Source organism: Nyctereutes procyonoides, unplaced genomic scaffold (assembly GCF_905146905.1).
Source record: "Nyctereutes procyonoides isolate TBG_1078 unplaced genomic scaffold, NYPRO_anot_genome, whole genome shotgun sequence".
In the NCBI taxonomy this organism is placed as follows: Eukaryota; Metazoa; Chordata; class Mammalia; order Carnivora; family Canidae; genus Nyctereutes; species Nyctereutes procyonoides.
This window is the reverse complement of record NW_026575034.1, coordinates 20,833,040-20,847,096: the sequence shown is the minus strand read 5'-3', so window position 1 is coordinate 20,847,096 and position 14,057 is coordinate 20,833,040. Positions and strand designations below refer to the sequence as shown.

Here is a 14,057-nt window from a genome sequence, read left to right as displayed (position 1 = left end):
AGAGTGAGTTTCAAGGCAGCAGCTTTAGGTCAAAGTATGCTGCTGCTGACCTGTCTGAAGCCAAGCGGGCCTGCTCTCCATCTCTGACACTTCCACTCCCCTGAGCCTTGGCCTTTGAGTCCCAGCTTCAAGGCTAGCCCCTGAGCCATTATCAGCCAGGGCTGGTTCCTGAGACCCAGCTGTTCCAGATCTGGCAGTGTGAAAATGAAAGAGTCCATGCCCAAGAAACCCTCCGGCAGCTGCAGCGGGGCTGGGAGACACGCCAGCTGCGACTGATCAACTTCATCCTGCACGTGCCCTATGAGCCCCCAACATCGGAGCGCTCCAAGAAGCACGAGGTCCGCAGCCCCCAGTGGGAGGTGGTGAGCCAGGACAGCGGCACCTTCATCCTCTCAGGTGAGAGCCAGCCATTGGGGCCCAGTGATAGCCCACTGCCAGGGGCCAGATTCATCCACCATGTCCACCAAGCTCTGTGGAGCTTCTCCAGCTAGCGGCCCATCCTTATCGGGCAGCAGGAGACCTCAGTCTGTCCTGAGACAGTGTCTTCCATGGAGCTTCTTTTAAGTCTTGATCTAGGGAGCTCCCTGCTCCCTCCCTCCTGCCCAATACCTGGCCTCTTCAGCAAAGGTCCTCCCCTTTCTGGGTGTACTGAGCAGTACCTCATGGTCACGTCTTTCCATTTTCTAGTGCTCTTTCCTCTAAATTGCATCCTGCTGTCTGATCTTTTTGCCCCACTCATTCACTCTTCTGTCATTCCTACATCAAGCTTCCCTGCCTTCTCTGAGTCAAACGCAGGAGATGCTGAGGTCCACAGGCAAAAGTCCTGTCTTCAGGAGCTCCCCAGTCCAGTGAGAGAGGACAATGGAATAGAGATGAGTGCATGATGGAGAATCTACTGAAGGCAGTAGAATCTCAAAAAGAGGACCAGCTTCAAAGGACCAAGGAGAGTCAAGAGGAATCTTCCCTTCCCATAGGCAAAGTCCTCATGTTGACTCCCAAACTCCCAAAGGAGTTTGCCAAACTTACAGGGAGAGGAGGGCATTCCAGGCAGAGGGAACAGCACAAGCCCAGCCACTTGAGATGGTACAGTTAGGGAATTGCCAGTAGAGGAGAAATTCTCTCACCCAACTCACTTGAAACCCGACTGGCAAATTCAAAGTTAGTTAATAGGGAGATCATAAAATATGATATATATATTTTTTTACTTTAGCTTAAAACATACAAACATACATTTATTTACTAACCTTTTAGCCTAAAGACAAGACCTTTACTTTGATTTGCAGGCAACTAATACAAGTTCCTCGCTGCTTTTCTTGCATTAATGCAATGTCTACTGTTTCCACTTTCAGTTTCTATAAAATCGAGCAGTGATGAAGACACTTGTGATGTTGCTGGAGTCCAGAATTTTTCTAGATTTTATTATAATTTCCCATTTTTAAAAATCGGCTGGCTTATACCTAATTTAATACCATGTTTTTATCACTCACCTTTACTGAAGGCTTTCCATTGTTTCCATAGAATCAGCAACTCTTGAGGTGCCTGGGTGGCTCAGTTGCCTAAGCATCTGCTTTCAGCTCAGATTGTGATCTCAGGGCCCTGGGATCAAGCCCTGCATCATCGGCTTCCCTGCGCAGTGGGCAGTCTGCTTCTCCCTCTCCCTCTGCCCCTCTCCTCTGCTCATGCTCACTCTCTGTTTCAAATAAATAAAATATTTTAAATATTTTTAAAAAGAACTAGCAACATATTTCAGTGGTTAACAGATTAAATTGTGTAATTATGATTATAACTTACTGAATAGGCTTGTAAACACACTCTGATTCTAGGTGAGCATATTTTTCAACTAGCAGAAAAAATATGTTTGGGTCTTCTAGAGAATACCTGGGAACTGTGAGTTTCAGTGTAATTTGGGTAATAGTAACCCCTGCCCTTGCCCCATCTGACTACTAGCTCAGGAATCCACTTCCTTAGATTACAGCAGCCTGCAGGATTCTATCCAGGAAAGTCTTCAGATGTTGTTCAAGATCCTGGCCATCCAAAAGTCAGGAGACTTAAACAAAATAGCTTTGGAGTGGGTGACCATCATGCATAGCTTGAGTGAGTATAGGCCTCTAAGCTGGGGGAATGGATGGGACCTGAGGTGGAATGGCCTGGAGGTTTGGGATGAGAGGTGGGGGTTGCGTAGGAGAAGACCAGAACAGAGTGAAGATATTCTTCAGAGCCACTTCCTGGGCTCAGATGACCAGGCGAAAGTTTATTCATGGTGAAAGTTTGCTGTTTTCCAAACAAGGTCCCTGGGTTCTACTGAGTATTTTTTGGGGGGGCACCCTGAGAGGTTAGGCCCAGCTAGACCCCTTTTTAGAAGCTAGAACCCCAGTCTCCCTCCAGTGTTCCTCTGGCTGCTCATACAGGTGCTCTGCTGAAGGTGTGGGTGATTTTTCAGCAGAAGTGGATTTTTCTGAATAAAGTTCTGCACGAGATGAAGATTGAGTTTCCTAATCCTGACCTGGTAGGGAAGAAGGGTGAGGCAGGTGGACAAGGGCTACTGCATAATGGGGCTCAGGGTAAGGAGGGAGAGCTGACTTTACTCTTATTCCCTCTCTCACCGCAGAACTCCCGGTTCAAGGCCATGGATGATCAGTATCGGACCCTGATGTTGATCTCTGTAGGTGACCCCTTGGTTCTGTCACTTATAGTGCCGAGTGTCAAACGGAGCCCTCATTTTCAAGGCCAGCAGCTGCAACAACTTCTGCAAGCAGGCTCAGTGGAGCTGGAGGGCATCATTATGGCTCTGAAAAGTGTGCTCTATCGGGTGTGTACTCATTTCCCCCGCCTCTTCTTCCTCAGTGATAGTGAGCTGGTGGCACTGCTGGCTTCCCCACTGGAGTCGTGTGAGGCCCAGCTGTGGGTACGACGCTGCTTTCCTCATGTGCATGCTGTGAACTTCAAGTCCAGCCCAACCGATAGAAACACAGATGACCAAGAGTCAAGCCCAAACACATCCACTCAGATGGAGGCAGTGGCAGTGCTTGGGGCAGGTGGGGAGGAGGTGAAGCTGCCGGTGTCCATTCCTCTGCATCCAGATCTCCCCAAATGGCTGGCCTTTCTGGAGAATTGCCTGCGTTCGGCACTGGTGCACATGTTGCAGGACTGTGTGGCATCCCGTCTTGCTCTGGGCCCATCCCTAGATGAGACCTTCAAGCAGCTGCCCCAGAAAGGCCAGCTGCCCCCACAGCTATATGTCCACCCCTGGCTCGACCTAGTCCAGGCCTTCCCATGGCAGTGTGTGCTGGTGGCAGAGGAAGTGGTATGGTGGGCGGAGATGGAGGAGGCTTTGCTTGAGGGGAGGACCCTGGCCATGGTCCCCATGCATGTCTGCAAGCTTGAGGCACTGGTACATTTTATACGGGCCCAGAGGGCCTCCCAGGGTGAGCAGCCCCTGCCTTCTGTCCGCCAGACCAGCCTGCTCAGTGCCCTGCTAGTCATGGCAGTCACTCACCGAGATATAGCACAGCTGCTGCAGGAGCACCAGGTCAGTGATCTGAGAGATTTCCACTGGGCTCGCCAACTCAAATACCACCTGGGTTCTGACGTCATCCCCCAGAGCCCTCTGCAGAGTCTCAAGACTATTGCATCTACTGAGACTTCTGCATCGCCAGCTGCATGTTGGATAGACGTGCTAGGCCGGTCCTTCCTGTACAATTATGAGTACCTCGGTCCCAGACTAGGGTCTCTGCCCAGCCTGCTGCCCGAGCGGCCAGCCCTGGTACTGTTATTAGCCTTGGAGGAGGTGGCCTGTGGAACTCTACTGGGTCCTGATGGAGTGGGCAAGGCAGCCATGGTGAAGAGCCTGGCACAGGCCCTGGGGCGCCAGCTGGTGACGATGCCTTGCCTGCCTCAGATAGAGGCCCAAAGTCTGAGCAACTACCTGAATGGTGCCTTGCAGGGTGGTGCCTGGCTGCTGTTGGAAGCAGCTCAACGCCTGCCCCTTGGCTTGCTCTCTGCCCTGGGCCAGCGCCTAGCTGAACTGCAACACCTCTATGCTCCACTGTATCAGGAAGCCTCCAGAAGCACCAGCACTGTCGACCCCACGCAACCCCAGCTCCTTGGCAGTGGCTTATTTGAGAAACATCATGTATATATACGCCTTGGCTATGGTTCTCTCCTGACGCTGCGTTCCCTGAGCCCTGCTGTGCCTGCCAACCTGCACTTGCTACTGCGGCCTGTGGCATTGACACTGCCTGACCTGCAACAAGTGGCAGAGCTGACCCTACTGGGTGCAGGGATGCGGGATGCCTCCCGCATGGCTTCCCGCCTATCTAAATTCTTCTCCCTAGAGCGTGAGCTGGTGGCTGCACCTCTGCCTTGCCGCCTGCCACTGCTCAAGCAGGTACTAGAAGACATGATACAGGATTTAAATGCAACCAAGGATGAGTCCAAGTCCCTAGCTGTGATCGAGGAGGCTGCCCTACTGCGAGCTCTGCTACGTTCACCACTGTTCAGCATCCTCAAGGGTACCCATCTGCACAACCTCCAAGAGCTGCTCTGTGGGCTCTTCCCTAATGCCAGACAGGTGCTGGCGGAGCCTGTAGCACATACACTGAGGAAGCCACTGCTGCTGGAGGAACTGCAGCAGATAGGCCTCCATCCCAGCCCTGAAATTTTGGGATCCCTGGAGCAGCTGAGACAGGCTCTGGGCCAAGCTCTGGGGGTTTTGCTCCTGGGCCCTGCAGGCAGTGGCAAGACCACTTGTTGGCACAGCTTATTTAAGATCCAGAATCGGCTGGCAGCCAGGGAGGACACCTCAACCCAGGGCTGCCAGTCTGTGGAGATCACACACCTGTATCCCAATGTCCTCAGCCCCCAGGAATTCCTGGGATGGCTAGAAGGTCCCTGCTGGCACCATGGCATCTTCCCTAGGCTGCTTCGTACAGCCAGTCCGTGTCAGACTGTGGGCCCAAAGGAGCCACCACAGGAATCAGGTGGGATCCAGCACTGGATAATATGTGACGGGGTTGCCAGTGCCGCTTGGATGGACTCCATCACTTGCCTCCTGGGCGAAGTCCCCCAGCTCAGCCTCCCCAATGGTCAACAGATAGCACGACCCCCAGGTACTTTTCTCCTGATGGAGGTGGGAGATGTAACAGGCATGTCTCCCGCAGTGGTCGGCCAGTGTGCCCTAGTCTGGTGTGGTGGGGAGCAGACTTGGAAGGGTATGCTTAGTGTCCTGATGGCAGCCCTGCCCCATGAGTACCACCTGCAGCTCCAGACAGTCACTGAGCTCAACCACCTGGCTGAAGTGCTGGTGCCAGCAACATTCGGATTCCTCACCCACCAGGGTGCCAGCTCCCTGCTGCAGGTACATGGGCAGCAGGCCATTTGCCCAGGCGTGGCTGAAGTCACCAGCCTGGCCCGTGTCTTACGTTGTCTTCTTGACCCCCACCTGCGCATAGATGAGAAGGAGAAGGCACACATCTCAGGTGAAGGGAAGGGAAAATAAGGGATGGTTTGGAGAGAAGGGGCTTTAAAGACAGCTGGCATATAGCCAGCACCTACAGCATGGCTTCTTTGGTGGACTTGGGCCTGGGGATTGAAAGTTGACAGTGACAGAGCCAGTCTTTATGTCTTCCCTCACCCCCAACCCACTTTTTCCTACCTCGGCTCCTATTCTGACCATCGTGACCTTTGCAGAGGACCTCAGCTTTAGCGATCCTATGGCCCAAAGCTGCAAGTCCTCCAAAAGCAGCTCTCTGAACCTGCCTCAGGTTGACAGTGATGATGTACCTAATCAGCACAAGGAGCACTTGCTGGCTGTCAGCAGCTTTCTTTTTGCATTGATCTGGGGCTTTGGAGCCCACCTTCCCTCCAGGTATCTGCGGGGGTGGGGGTGGGTGATACAGGAGGGCTGAGATGGACTGGCACATGGAAGTTAAAAGCCAGGTGACATCACTGTCGGGGGAGGATGGAATTGTGTGAGTGTGTCACAAATGGAACTGTTGCAACTGTCTGACATTTTTGCCTGTACATCCCTCTGAACAGGCTCTGGCCCCTCTTTGATACCTTCTTGAGAGATTCTATTAGTTGCCTCTCCGGCTACCCTGAGCCACCACCTTCAGCCTTGGTGTTTGATCTACATGTATGCCCTGAGACTGGGACTCTGGTCCCCTTCACTGGCCATTACCTGGGCAGCCGCATCAGGGGAACTCTGGGCACGTTTAGCCCTTCTCCACAGGTGTGAAGACAGCGGGGCAGCAGATGGGGTCAGGGCTCAAGGAGATATCCTGGGGAAATCCATGTTCTAGGCCCACCTGAGGCCCACCTGCTCCCGTTCTTTGATATGTTTTCACAATCACAAGAATATGTGAAGCGCTCTGCAAGTGCAGCTCTAAAACAAAACCCCTAGACTTTGCTTTCAGCTAGATTACTGTCCTAAACTGGCACTGCCCCAGTAAGCCCTGCTCCTGTCCTACAGACTGAACGGCTCTTATATGTGGTGGACCTGCTTCTGTCAGAGGGACATCCAGTGATGCTGGCTGGAGAGGCAGCAACAGGGAAGTCCACCTTTGTGGAGATGCTAGTGGAGCCACATCATTCTTACACGTGCAGCCCCATCCACTCTGCCTTCACTCCCCTCCACCTTCGCCTGCTGCTGAGTCAAGGGGTCCAGGGCCAACCACAAGCTGCCCCACGGCCTGGGCAGCACCCAGATTCTAAAGGCTCCCTCCTCTTCCTGCTGGAGGATCTGCATCTGGCCGCTTCTGGTAAGGAGCTGAATAGAGGGAAAGACAGAGTCATTGTGATCTCTTGAGACTGTAAAATCTCAAGCAATATTTACTGACTCCCAATTAGACACCTACAGACCAAATCTCAGCATCCCATTCTTAATATCTTTTCATTGTACATATGCTCCCGAACAATCCTACTCCTCTCATGGCCTTATCCACCATCTCTGTGCTTTGACTGCTAAATCTTTATCCCCAGGTCAAGCTTTTCTTCTAAGCACTAGACCTGCTTATCCAACTACTTACTATATATCTCTACCTTGTTGTCCCATTGGCACTTCAGATTCAACTGTGAACTCATCATCTTACCCCTAAACCCTGCTCCTGTCCTCTGAGTCACTAGTACAACCATCTATCCAGTCACTTAAGCCAGAAATTTTGTTGACATCCCCCCATTTCTTACCAAAGTCCTTTCACCATGTCTCTCAATTTGGCATTCCAAATCTCTCTCAAATATTTCCACTTATTTCCATTCCATCTTCCCTGGTTCAGACAGTCATTAACTGGAACATCAGTGAATTCTCTTGCAAGGTTCCTTGCAGTGAGGCTTTCTTCTCTAGGCTCTTACACTCTGTACTCTAACTGAACTCAACTATGTACAGGCATTCAGTAAGTCAAGCTCTCTCTAGCTTCTGGGATAGCTGTCCTCTCTGTTTTCCCTACTCTACTAATCTGGCAAAGTCTTTGTTCTTTACAAATAATCCTAGTATCTTCAGAAAACCTGAGCCTTAGGTTAGATACTCATCTTGTGTTCTGTACAAAAATCTGTGACAACCATGGTTCTACTATTATATATTTGTTGATCCTTTCCATGATACTCTGAGCTTCATGAGAAGAGAGATTTGTCTCATTCATTTTGATTGACTCAACAGGAAGTAAGTGCTCAGTAAGAGTTTGTAGAAGCAAAAATTAGAAAGGAAAGGAGAAGTTGTGATAAAAGTTTGGGATATTGAAGTTTAAAGTTTCTCAAGTGGTGGGCTTCTAGATAATGACAGGTTTGAATATGGCCATGGGAATGGGCAGAAATGAAGTACAGGTACAGGATAATGGAGTCAAGGAAGTCAGTGGATTAAAGCATTAGCTGGATTGTCCAGTTAAACACAAGTCTTGTATGGGATGTAGAAAACTTGAATCAGGATATACGTACTTAATAATAGTAGGTACAATTAATTGAGGACTATGTTCTACATGCTTTATCTAGGTCATCTTTAGTGTTCATAAAAGCCTAGTAAGATGGAGATTTGTTATGATCATTTCAGAGATGAAGAAATGAAATATTTTATAACTTGTCCAAGACACTTTAGTCAGTAAAGTGTCAGAACCAAGATTAAAATTTAGGTCTGCTTAGCACCAACATGTAATTTTCTACAACTATATGATTTGGGCCTTTCAGTGAATTTGCACAAATAATCAGATTGTCAGTGGAAAATAGAAAGGGTGAATTCAGATCTGTGAAGAGCAGCTGAGAAGAGATTTCAACAGGAAGGTTGCAAACATTGTAAGCAGTGTTGTGAAATGGCAGTGTTACACAGCTGGCAGTGTAAAAGATATCCCAGGGTGACAGCCACCAAAACATCTAGTATAAAATTAAAAATTAATAAACATACAACAAACAAAAAACTGTGACCCACTATCTAGAGAAAACAGTCAAATAAAAACTGACTTTGAAATGTTTTAGAAGTAGAATCTAGCAAATATTTACAGCAGCTATTACAGCTAATTATAAAAGTACTAGGGATCCCTGGGTGGTGCAGCGGTTTGGCCCAGGGCGCGATCCTGGAGACCCGGGATCGAATCCCACATCGGGCTCCCGGTGCATGGAGCCTGCTTCTCCCTCTGCCTGTGTCTCTGCCTGTCTCTCTCTCTCTGTATGTCTATCATAAATAAATAAAAATTAAAAAAAAATGTTTATAAAAGTACTAAGCTACTTAAAGAAAAATATGATCTTAATGAATAAACACATAGTAATCTCTGCAAAGAAATGAAAACTATTAAAAATAACTAAACAGAAATTTTAGAACTGGAAAATGTAATAACTGAAATGAAAAATTCACTGCATGGTTTAATAGATTGAAGATAACAAAAGAGTCAGTGAATCCTGAAGAACAGAAATATACTGAATATGAATAGAGCTTCATACACACACACACACACACACACACACACACACACACACACACACCAGGAGTTCCAAAAGAAAAGGAGAGAGAATAGGGCAGATCCACCTTTGGGGAGCAGTGAGTAAAAATTATACTACTATAAGGTTCTTACACTCATGAAATGTGAAATAGGAAGTGGGAAAGGTCAGGTATTGTGTGAAGTGGCACAATATTACTTATAATTATCAATATATTGAGGAGGCATATTATAATCCTAGAAAAATCACTAAAATTAACAAAGTATAATTTTAAAAATATATTTTAAATGTAAAAATACTTGTTATATAAAAGGAATCAGAAAATGAACAATAGAGGAATTAAAAATAAAAGACGATTAGAAGACAAATGGCAACATTATGTGGGGACACCTGGGTGGCTCAGCGGTTGAGCGTTTGCCTTCAGCTCAGGGTGTGATCCTGGAGTCCCAAGATTGAGTCCCACATCAGGATCCCTGCATGGAGCCTGCTTCTCCCTCTGCCTACGTCTCTGCCTCTGTGTGTCCCTCATGAACAAATAAATAAAATCTAAAAACAAAACAAAACAAAACAAAAAACCCGGCAATATGATGGACTTTATTTTTTTTTAAGATTTTTATTTATTTGAGAGAGAGAGCATGCACAAGTGGGGGGAGGGGCAGAGAGAGAAGCGAACTCCCCACTGAGCAGGGAGCCTGATTTGGGGCTCCATCCCATGACTCTGAGATCATGACTAAGCCAAAGGCAGACATTTCTTTTTTTTTTTTTTAATAAATTATTTTTTATTCGTGTTCAATTTACCAACATACAAAATAACACCCAGTGCTCATCCCGTCAAGTGTCCCCTCAGTGCCGGTCACCCATTCACCCCCACCCCCCGCCCTCCTCCCCCTCCACCACCCCTAGTTCGTTTCCCAGAGTTAGGAGTCTTTATGTTCGGTCTCCCTTTTGATATTGCCCACACATTTCTTCTCCCTTCCCTTATATTCCCTTTCACTATTATTCATATTCCCCAAATGAATGAGAACATACCCTGTTTGTCCTTCTCCGATTGACTTACTTCACTCAGCATAATACCCTCCAGTTCCATCCACTTTGAAGCAAATGGTGGGTATTTGTCGTTTCTAATGGCTGAGTAATATTCCATTGTATACAGAAACCACAGCTTCTTTATCCATTCATCTTTCGATGGACACCGAGGCTCCTTCCACAGTTTGGCTATTGTGGACATGGCTGCTAGAAACATCGGGGTGCAGGTGTCCCAGCGTTTCATTGCATCTGAATCTTTGGGGTAAATCCCTAACAGTGCAATTGCTGGGTCGTAGGGCAGGTCTATTTTTAACTCTTTGAGGAACCTCCACACAGTTTTCCAGAGTGGCTGCACCAGTTCACATTCCCACCAACAGTGTAAGAGGGTTCCCTTTTCTCCGCATCCTCTCCAACATTTGTTGTTTCCTGCCTTGTTAATTTTCCCCGTTCTCACTGGTGTGAGGTGGTATCTCATTGTGGTTTTGATTTGTATTTCCCTGATGGCAAGTGATGCAGAGCATTTTCTCATGTGCATGTTGGCCATGTCTGTCTTCCTCTGTGAGATTTCTCTTCATGTCTTTTGCCCATTTCATGATTGGATTGTTTGTTTCTTTGGTGTTGAGTTTAATAAGTTCTTTATAGATCTTGGAAACTAGCCCTTTATCTGATATGTTATTTGCAAATATCCTCTCCCATTCTGTAGGTTGTCTTTGAGTTCTGTTGACTGTATCCTTTGCTGTGCAAAAGCGTCTTATCTTGAAGTCCCAGTAGTTCATTTTTGCTTTTGTTTCTTTTGCTTTCGTGGATGTATCTTGCAAGAAGTTACTGTGGCCAAGTTCAAAAAGGGTGTTGCCTGTGTTCTCCTCTAGGATTTTGATGGAATCTTGTCTCACATTTAGATCTTTCATCCATTTTGAGTTTATCTTTGTGTATGGTGCAAGAGAGTGGTCTAGTTTCATTCTTCTGCATGTGGATGTCCAATTTTCCCAGCGCCATTTATTGAAGAGACTGTCTTTCTTCCAGTGGATCGTCTTTCCTCCTTTATCGAATATTAGTTGACCATAAAGTTCAGGGTCCATTTCTGGGTTCTCTATTCTGTTCCATTGATCTATGTGTCTGTTTTTGTGCCAGTACCACTGTCTTGATGACCACAGCTTTGTAGTACAACCCGAAATCTGGCATTGTGATGCCCCCAGCTATGGTTTTCTTTTTTAAAATTCCCCTGGCTATTTGGGGTCTTTTCTGATTCCACACAAATCTTAAAATAATTTGTTCTAACTCTCTGAAGAAAGTCCATGGTATTTTGATAGGGATTGCATTAAACATGTAAATTGCCCTGGGTAACATTGACATTTTCACAATATTAATTCTGCCAATCCATGAGCATGGAATATTTTTCCATCTCTTTGTGTCTTCCTCAATTTCTTTCAGAAGTGTTCTATAGTTTTTAGGGTATAGATCCTTTACCTCTTTGGTTAGGTTTATTCCTAGGTATCTTATGCTTTTGGGTGCAATTGTAAATGGGATTGACTCCTTCATTTCTCTTTCTTCAGTCTCATTGTTAGAGTATAGAAATGCCATTGATTTCTGGGCATTGATTTTGTATCCTGCCACACTACCAAATTGCTGTATGAGTTCTAGCAATCTTGGGGTGGAGGTTTTTGGGTTTTCTATGTAGAGTATCATGTCATCGGCGAAGAGGGAGAGTTTGACTTCTTCTTTGCCAATTTGAATGCCTTTAATGTCTTTTTGTTGTCTGATTGCTGAGGCTAGGACTTCCAATACTATGTTGAATAGCAGTGGTGAGAGTGGACATCCCTGTCTTGTTCCTCATCTTAGGGGAAAGGCTCCCAGTGCTTCCCCATTGAGAATGATATTTGCTGTGGGCTTTTCGTAGATGGCTTTTAAGATGTCGAGGAAAGTTCCCTCTATCCCTACACTCTGAAGAGTTTTGATCAGGAATGGAATCTGTATTTTGTCAAATGCTTTCTCTGCATCTAATGAGAGGATCATATGGTTCTTGGTTTTTCTCTTGCTGATATGATGAATCACATTGATTGTTTTACGAGTGTTGAACCAGCCTTGTGTCCCGGAGATAAATCCTACTTGGTCATGGTGAATAATTTTCTTAATGTGTTGTTGGATCCTATTGGCTAGTATCTTGTTGAGAATTTTTACATCCATGTTCTTCAGGGATATTGGTCTGTAATTCTCCTTTTTGATGGGGTCTTTGTCTGGTTTTGGAATTAAGGTGATGCTGGCCTCATAGAATGAGTTTGGAAGTACTCCATCTCTTTCTATCTTTCCAAACAGCTTTAGTAGAATAGGTATGATTTCTTCTTTAAACGTTTGATAGAATTCCCCTGAGAAGCCATCTGGCCCTGGACTCTTGTGTCTTGGGAGGTTTTTGATGACTGCTTCAATTTCCTCCCTGGTTATTGGCCTGTTCAGGTTTTCTATTTCTTCCTGTTCCAGTTTTGGTAGTTTGTGGCTTTCCAGGAATGCGTCCATTTCTTCTAGATTGCCTAATTTATTGGCGTAGACAAAGGCAGACATTTCTGACAGCCAACCCAGGTGCCCAGAATGTTGGGTTTTAAACCAACCATATGAATAATGACATTAAATGGAAAATCCTAAGCACTCCAAAAAGTCCTTCAAGACAAAGGGTATTACCAGAGATAGAGAACTGGACATCTCCTAATTAAAAGATTTAATTGAAAAAACCCACAAAAGTCCTAAATGTGTATGTACCTGAAACAGCTTAAAAGTATATAAAGAAAAAAATGTATAGAAATTAGAAACAGCAAGACCAAAAATCATAGTAGGAGATTGAACATTCCTCTCAATAATTGATAGGAGAGAGGAAATAAGGATATAGATCTACATACTACTATCAACTGTTACAGAACATCATAGTCAGCAACTACAAAATGCACTTTCTTTTCAGGTGTACATGGAACATTCTCCAAGACTGATGATATGCTGGGCTATAAAATAGTCTCAAGAAATTGCAAAGGGTTAAAATTTATAGAATATTTTCTCTGACAACAATAAAACTCAACAGTAAACCTAGAAAATTCCCAAATTCTTTGAAATCAACACACTTCAAGAGGTGCCTGGATACCTTAGTTAAGCGTCCAACTCTTGATTTCAGGTCATGATCTCAGGGTCCTGAGATTGAGCCCCCATTAGGCTTTGTGCTGGGCATGGAGACTGCGTAAGATTTTCTCTCTCCCTCTCCCTTTGTGCCCTACACCCACTCTCACTCACTCTAAAAAATAAAGTAAAATACACTTCTAAATAACCATTCCAGAAACTACATGATAAATTAAAAATATTTTGAGCTTAATAATAATGAAAACAAAATGTTATCAAAATCTGTGGACTGTAGCTTAAGCAGTATATCCCCAGGATGCAAAGTTGACTCAACATTCAAAAATCACTATAATTCATGACATTAACAGAATAAATGAGGAAAAGTGTAGGATCATCTAAGTAGATAAGAGAAAGCACTTGATAAAATTCAACACTATTCATGGTAACGTTCAACAAACTAGGAATAGAAGGGAGCTTTCAGTTTGATGAAGAACATCTATTAAAACCTACAGCTAAAATAAATAAATAAATAAATAAATAAATAAACCTACAGCTACTTACTTAATTGGTGAAATATCACACATTTTCAAAGATCAGTCACAAGGCAACAATGTCCACTTTCACTGCTTCTATTCAATATTGCAGCAGAGACCCACATCAGTGCAATAAGAAAAAGAAATAAAAGCCTTTAAAATTGGAAAAGACAAAGTAATACTGTCTCTACTGGTGTACAACATGATTTTCTACATAGAGAATCCTAAGGTAACAACAATAACAAAAAACAACCCTATGAAACTGCTAAAAGTGAATTTAATTTAGCAGGGTCAGGGTATCTGGGTGGCTCAGTCAGTTAAGCATCTGCTTTCGGCTCAGGTCATGATCCTGGGGTCCTGGAATTGAGCCCTGCATTGGGCTTGCTGCTCCGTGGGGAGTCTGTTTCTTCCTCTCACTCTGCCCCTTCCCCACCTTGTGTGCTCTCTCTCTTTCTCAAATAAATAAAATCTTTAAAAAATAATTTA

The 14,057-nt window shown here is 45.5% G+C and overlaps 1 protein-coding gene across 1 annotated transcript in view; it reads left to right on the top strand.

The window, feature by feature from the left end:
• Window positions 1-14,057, top strand: part of DNHD1 (dynein heavy chain domain 1) — an 82,396-nt gene that overhangs the window by 47,181 nt on the left and 21,158 nt on the right. The window contains 7 exon segments of the mRNA XM_055317712.1: window positions 189-396; window positions 1,969-2,094; window positions 2,409-2,506; window positions 2,609-5,477; window positions 5,689-5,866; window positions 6,037-6,229; window positions 6,470-6,758. Coding sequence (XP_055173687.1) covers window positions 189-396; window positions 1,969-2,094; window positions 2,409-2,506; window positions 2,609-5,477; window positions 5,689-5,866; window positions 6,037-6,229; window positions 6,470-6,758 — 3,961 coding nt within the window.